At 42.2% G+C, this 7724-nt stretch overlaps 1 protein-coding gene across 9 annotated transcripts in view; it reads left to right on the top strand.

The window, feature by feature from the left end:
• Nucleotides 1–7724, top strand: part of TTLL7 (tubulin tyrosine ligase like 7) — a 131368-nt gene that overhangs the window by 86789 nt on the left and 36855 nt on the right. For all 9 annotated transcript variants that reach the window (XR_003095586.1, XR_003095585.1, XR_003095587.1 and 6 more), the window contains 2 exons: nucleotides 615–810; nucleotides 1834–2111. Coding sequence is in view for 6 of the 9 variants with exons in the window: in XM_025211528.1 (XP_025067313.1) it covers nucleotides 615–810; nucleotides 1834–2111 (474 nt within the window). In the remaining 3 variants the exon portion in view is untranslated. The remainder of the gene's footprint in view (nucleotides 1–614; nucleotides 811–1833; nucleotides 2112–7724) is intronic.

Genomic DNA, 7724 nt, shown 5'->3' with positions numbered 1-7724 from the left:
CCCCCCCACTTCCCTTCTAGCACACCAGACTTACCAGCTACATGCAGCTCTTCAAGCTGGCAGGCTGGTATCAGAAATCGGATTGATATCGACTGATATGCCTCCTTAAAAATCGGCTATTGGTATCAGCTCCCAAAATCTCTATCGTTGCACCCCTAACTCTTTAAAAAATGTATTGGCAAAAGTTATCTGCTGTACTTGTTTTCTGTATATTACTGTATTTAATAAGTTATAGAAGTTATAGCTTCCCTGCATGAAAAGATGTAGGGATTAAAAATCAATTAAAAGATGGAATTTCAACATTTTGAACCACTGAGAAGGTGCTGATGTTTGTTCTGTCCATTAAAGATTCCTTCAAAATGTGCTGTAGTATTTTGTGAACATTTGTAAATATTAGCTGTTATAAGTGTACTTCTGTTGTCAATGAAGGCTCATTAAGGTCCAAATTTAATAATATATGTAAGCACATGACTTAAGGTTAAGCACGTGCTTCAAGTGTACTTCAGTGGGGCTTAAGCATATGCTTATAGGCTTTCCTGGTTGGTGACTTAGGTATGACGATGATCCTTTCAGACTATGAAAGAACTTAATGTATATTTTATTTTTCACTGTAGCCCCTATGTTCTATGCCAGAAAGTGCACAAACCATAAAAAAACACAAGAATTATAGCAGTGAAAGTAGCTGTGACAGCAGTAGCAACATGTCGGAATGGGAAGAAGAAACTGAAAAGGAATATCACAATGAGAAAAAAGAAAAGAAAGTGACCTATGATCTTGAAGAAAATAAGTATAAACCCTTAGAACGATCTGGTAAGTGAATTGATTGCAATTTTGTTTAAATCCAGTACGCAAAAATAATTATACAAGATATTCCTATATGTGGAACTTAGCAGGATCAAAAATAATAGGCCAGAAAATAGACATGCAGTATCTTGACACAGGACCACCTGATTTCACCAGCAGGTTTGTTTTATTCTTATTTTTTAAAACCCAGATCAAGTTAAATAGGAATTAATAATTAAAAACACCTCTGCATTTTTTTGCCAGAATACTAAATAAAATGATACACATGGGCTATATTCAGAAGTGGTGTCCATGCTCCTCTGTTTATAGTAGTTCTAGCAGAGTTGCCAGTCAAGTTGTTACTTCTTTTTTAAGCTATTAAGCATGCATTTTGTGGGAAATTAAAGAGATAACAATCCAAACTAACTCTTGTCTCACAAAGCCCAGAAGGTAAGATTTTTCCAGATGGGGCTGCTGTCCAGATATAAATAAGATTTTATTTTGATAGTCCAGTAGCTTTGAGAGTATAATGTTAAAGAACTAACCTGGTATGTACAATATGCTGTTTTGTATTTTATAGTAGATTGTCAAAACAGTATTGCATTTTGGTACTACTGCCAAAAAAATATTTTTTGTAACAGCATATTTTATTCACCGAGGACTGCAGAAGACATCAGTTGAGTGAATTAGCGCGATGCCTCTGTGCAAGGATGATGAGCCTTCGGAATGGGAGCTTGGGTCTGTAGCTATAGGACCCATGAACAAAATCTGCCCCCATCTTTTCCTGTGTAAGGGAAACTCAGCAACCATAGATTCTGTCATTTTGAGGCCTCAGAAGTATGCACCCTTTGACAACACTAGTGTACAGACAAGAGGATTTGAGCTCTTTTGATAAAGACTGATTTAGGGAATGAAATGGACACTTACATAAAATATTTATTAGGGAACCTAATCTTACTGCCCAACAGAAACAAACTCTGCTCAGAAGACAAAAGAAAAGGTGGTAAAGGGATAGTAAGTAATTGCCTCCTACATTGTGTTTGTTTGCAGGTAGGATACACTGGAAGCTTTCCAATAAAAATATGAAAAGTCTATCATATTCAGCCTCCACATCCTCCAGAAGTCCTATGAGGCGTTCAGTAAGCTGTCCCCGTTCAATCTCAATTGTAACTATGCAGTCGCAAACTGAGCAACGTCCCTATTCAGCCAAACCAGCAATACACATGCAGCGTCCATCTTCTGGGAACAGGTCCCATTCTTTAAATCGGAGCTCCTCTTCAGTCCAAATGGTTCATCCAGCTAACCTGGCCACTATGCACTCTTCAGGGGTAAGTTAACAAAAGTATCACACAACCAATTTCAAAACATGTTCTGCTTATCTTTAAAAATGCTCTAGAGTGTAGCATGGGATAGTAATGCTTCATTAAGATTTTGCAATTTTTTAAAGGAACATTTTTCTTGACATTACTTTGATACACGTTTTCTTACTAGGTTACAAGTCCTTTCAGGGTCAGAAGCCCTGAGGTACTGTCATCATCTGAATTTCGACAGATTCTTGGGGAGCATTAGACCTTTCTTCCCATTAAAGAGAGCTTTTGCTGAGCTCCTTTTGTGTTACCAGCACATTGGGTGGACTAAAAGCTCTGCAAACTATACATCTCTCAGGAGGGGATTTGTGAGCTAGGGCTCTTATGCCTGAGAAGCCTAAACAACAAACTGACTTCCTGCACAGCTTCTCAAAAGCAGAAGTTGTATTCCCCACTCTGGGCTGGTTTATCGGAGTTCTTGGGGAATTCGTCATTTCCAAAAACTCTAGGTATTTTTGTACCAGCAGGGTTTCTACATTCGTGTAGCATGAACACTAACATAAATTCCTAGGGTAGACGTAGTAAACCAAAGGTAAAGGAGGGCTTGTATTAAGACCTGGGTGAGGGCTATCCAACTATCAACTAAGATAGGGGATTAAGTTAATTGGGGTTAAATTGCAGCCCTCAGGCTGTCACCCGGCCACCACTCTGTCCCCCACCCCTCCTTTGCTCCAACTGCAATAGCAGACACTCTCCAGGTTCCGCCTCCCTCCTCTGGCTGCTGCTTCCTGCCCTTGCCTCAGGGGGTGGGGCAGTATGGTGCAGTGTGAGGAGCTGAGGATGAGTTCAGGCTGCATGTTGTGGGCAGCAGGGGAGGGGGCTGCATGGTGCAGCTTGGGGGAGTGTATGTGTACTTGCCTGGTGCGAGTCATGTAGTTTGCAGTCTTTAGGGCATGTGGCCCCTGAGGGTTTAGAAGTTGGACAGCTTTGACCTAGGCTGTGTCCTCCCTGCAAAGTGCACTATGACTGAACATTGGGAGAGCTGTCTTGCTGTAAAAACCTAGTGGAGACAAGGCACAGATAATTTTTAACTAGCTATATTACCACATGGGGTGGGGGAGAAGGCTGCCTTCAAACTACCTGCATCAGTCTTAAAAGATACTATAAGACACTATAGTCAATGTTTTTTACATCCAGATAGCTCTTGCTTTTTTTTTTTTTTAAAGATGGAAACAATACCTGCCTTTATTTTGAAACCCATCTGTATGGTAAATAAGCTCTAGGACTCAAATGGTCTAATTAAAAGGAACATTTTTTTAACACCAAAGGGCAGACCAGATAAAAGGATTTTTCAAAAATATCTTTTGTCACACAGGGCAAGAACATGTGGATACATAGAGTTGTGTGGGTATTTGCATTATAGTAACAGACATATTTCTAGAGCACGCTTTCTACCTTCTCCAACTGTCATGTCGTGTCATGGGCAGCCAAATTGAGGACCACTCGGGGAACATGGTGTCCACCTGGAGGGGAGTGGAATCCAGGTATGGGCTGAGTCAGGAAGCCAGGAGGTCAGACTGAGAAACTGAGTCAAGAAACTGGTTTTGGGCATTCAGGAGATTAAGCCAGGAGTCAAATTAGAAAGAGGAAGAGTCAAATGGAAACCTTAGTCTGGGGGCAAGCCAGGTTGTTAGCTAAGGGTGCCTATACATGATCAGCGAGGCTGCTCCTACACACTGTAATTACAGTGCGTTGGAGCAGACTCAATTAATAGCAAAAATAGCGTGCGGCAGCATTTTATCTAAAGGTCTTTTGAGCTTTAGAAATGGTGCTCCTGCTGCCATTTTCAAGCGCAGGGACGCCGATACACAAGATGCTCCAGGTGCTTTAATTAGAGTGGCTCTTGGAGACACTCTAATTAAAGCGCTTCCCCCTCCCCCTCCAGATCACATGTATTAACGTTGTAAGGGATTAGTCAGAGAGCCAGGAGAAATACGAGGCAAGGATGAACCAGCCTGGCTAAGGTTTAAGCCCTGTTGCCTGGTTGCTTCCTTTTCAGAGTCATATGATTTTATAGGAAGGTGTAAAGCAGCGGTTCTGAACTGGGGATACATGTACCCCCAGGGGGTACGTGAAGCCTCATCATGGGGTATGTGAGAGCTATTTCATACATTTGTCTAACACAGGTCGAAGGGCCTAAAAAATTAATTTTCCATAGGAAGGGGGTACGTGAAGTCTCACTCTGAGACCAAGGGATACGTCGACTGAAAAAGGTTCAGAACCTCTGGTGTAAAGGATCAGCCAAGCCTGCCTGGCCACCTGCGTACTGCCTAGATGCTCAGGCAAGGAGGTAGAAGATTGGGATTTGTGACTGTGATGGGTAGGCGGAGGCCCTGGGTTTGAGGTTGTGGCCTGACATTAACCAGCCTGTCTGTGATCATCTTCTGGGCTGGGCAGAGGATGGAGCCTGGCAGGACAGCCATGGGGGCTTCTCCCGCAGCTCCCCCTGCTTGGGAAGAGGCAGGCACAGCCGAAGGAGCCGCGGGAGAACCTGCAGCCACCCAGCTGTGCCTGCCTCTCCCCAGCTGATCCGAATCTCTCCGAATCTTTTCTGAATTGACTTGGAGGCTTCAGATTCGATTTGGACCTTTTAATGGGTCTCCTGATTCAATTTGGATTTGGATATTTGGCCACCAAATCAATTTGAATCCCCTCCGAATCGAATCAGTGACAAGCTTTGCACAGCCCTAAATGCCTCTCCCTCTACAGGTGAGGGGAATATTTGAGAAATCAGTTTGGGATAGTAATTAGTTTGCTTCTGGTATTTACTTTCTAACATAAGTTTTAAAGATCATTGTGTGTTTTGCCGCTGAATGAAAAATGGTTCTTTTAAAATTTTTATTTCTAAAAATAAGCTACTTCCCCACCTTCCCCTTAATTGTTTTCCGTCTTTAAATTCAGGCTACAGGACTACCAAAGTACTAAAAGTATGTTTTCACCATGAAGAATTGAGTGCGTTTCATATCATATTAGCAACCTCAGGTTAAAAAAGTACCTTTTTATCATCAAGACATATACTCTGAGAGTTTAATGAGACCGGCCTAATATGGATTTCTCTCTTCACATTAATTCGACTCTATATCAAATACAAATTACTGAAAGATTAAAACTAGTCTCTCACAATATGGCATTAAAATGGGCTGCTCACTTAAATGAACATTATTAAGAAATCATACTCACTTTTTCATTGGGAATGCTTCTCCCAGTGGGAGAGATCTTGAATTGCAGAACAACCATGTTTCTATGGCAGAACAGGGGTCACATTCCTTAAAATAATGTCAGTAAAATGATTTACAGAGTAGCAGTGATAGAGATTACTGATAACTCTGAACTAAGTACTATTCACAATATTGCATTAATGTTTTTACAACGAAGAATAATATTTTGCATATAGCTGATAGAATGAAAAACTAAAACCGATTATCTATAATTTTTAGTATGTTCAAGAGCAGTCATTTGTACATGATAAAGTACCCATTTATCAATTTTTTGAATAATGAGAAAAATAATATTTTAGTGACTGATATTGCCATTTATTAGACTGATAAAAACCAAATGCATTAAAAATATGAAAACTCAATATAAAAAAATTCTACTCTGGAAAGCTACAAAGACAAATTACAAATATGGATAAACAAGAGCTGGCAGTGTTGACAAAGTATTTGCTGCCTCGTTATTTCAGAGCCACATCATTATATATTACATAGCAAAATGTTTTGTTAAGCTTGAAGATACCTATCACTTACTGTAAGTCAGAAAAAAACTTTAAGACAATAAGGGTCGTTGTTGCAAAATATATAGGTATTATAAGACTGGAAATTCCAAATTAAAGTTTCACCTTTGTCAGAGATAAAATGAAGGCCCATACCAAGCCTCCAAATGTGCAGATGTCTGTAACTGAATTTGAAATGTGTCAGGCAGCCTAAATTTGTCCCTGAATCATCCTCTTGAGAATAAGTAGAACATCAAAGACAGTCTTATTTGTTGCATATGTTTCTGGGGTCAACAAGGTAGTTTGGAAGCAAGGAACCTAAATAGCTTCAAGTTAGACCTTGATAAGGTGTAATAGGATAGGTTGGAGTGATTTGAAACTAGCAATTGCAGTTTGTGATATAAAGTTCATGGGATTCAGTTTGTTGATGTCCCCAAAGGGGGGCTGTAAAGAGACGTAGGTTCTGGAGAAGCATTACATTGCTAACAGGAGAAATGTCACTCTGCCATGAGCATACAGGTGTTCATAGAGTCATAGAAGTAGGGTCGGAAGGGACCTTGTAGATCTTCAAGTCTGACCCCCTGCCTGGGCAGGAGGAAAACTGGGCTCAAATGACCCCAGCCAGGTAGGCATCAAGCCTCTTCTTAAAGACCCCCAGGGTAGGAGCCAGCACCACTTCCCTTGGAAGTTGGTTCCAGATCCTAGCCGCCCTAACTGTGAAGTAGTTTTTACGGATGTCTAATCTAAACCTACTCTCCAACAACTTGTGGCCATTATTCCTTGTTATCCCAGGGGGCGCTAGGGGAAACAAGGTCTCCCCCCAACCCTTCTGGTCCCCCTAGTGAGTTTATAGATGGATCATGTGGATCTATGAGAAAGTTCTTCCACATCCAACCAAGAATATCTAATTTCTGCAAGAGGTTCCTACACTTTTTTCAAATGCCTGTATAGTTCCTGGTTGTATGCTAAGCTGTGGCACAGTTCTCTGGCATCCCAGCATGCTTTGCTCCATCTCCTCCCCATGGTTCCAAGGAGCCCTTTTGTGACTCATGCCCAGCTCCACTGCTCCAGTCAAGTACAGGGATAACTGCACCCCTTAGATTCATAGATGTTAGGGCTTTTCTGATGGCTTCGTCACACTGCCGACTCATGTTCATCTTGGAGTCCACTAGGGCTCCAAGATCCCTTTCCACTTCCGTGCCACCCAGCAGGTCATTCCCTAGGCTGTAGGTATGCTGGACATTTTTCCTCCCTAGGTGCAGCACTTTGCGTTTCTCCTTGTTGAACTGCATTCTGTTGTTTTCTGCCCACTTGTCCAACCTGTCCAGGTCTGCTTGTAGTTGTTCCCTGCCCTCCAGTGTGTCCACTTCTCCCCATAGCTTTGTGTCATCTGCAAACTTGGACAGAGTACATTTCACTCCCTCGTCCAAGTCACTGATGAAGACATTAAAGAGTATCGGTCCAAGGACCGAGCCCTGCGGGACCCCACTGTCCACGCCCTTCCAGGTCGAAACCGACCCATCCACCACGACTCTCTGGGTGCGACCCTCCAGCCAATTCGCCACCCACCGGACTGTGTAGTCATCCAAGTCACAGCCTCTTAACTTGTTCATCAGTATGGGGTGGGATACTGTATCGAAGGCCTTCCTGAAGTCTAAGTATACGACATCCACCCCTCCTCCTGTGTCCAGGCATTTCGTAACCTGGTCATAAAAAGAGACTAGATAGGTCAGGCATGATCTGCCTGCCATGAACCCGTGCTGGTTTCCTCTCAGCATAATTTGTCCTGCTGGGCTCTTGCAAATGTGAGCCTTGATAATTTTTTCAAAGACTTTGCCAAGGATGGAGGTGAGACTGACTGG

This window comes from Alligator sinensis, unplaced genomic scaffold (genome assembly GCF_000455745.1).
Source record: "Alligator sinensis unplaced genomic scaffold, ASM45574v1 scaffold32_1, whole genome shotgun sequence".
Taxonomy (NCBI): Eukaryota; Metazoa; Chordata; order Crocodylia; family Alligatoridae; genus Alligator; species Alligator sinensis.
The sequence above is the reverse complement of the archived record's forward strand: the minus strand, read 5'-3'. Positions and strand labels throughout refer to the sequence as shown.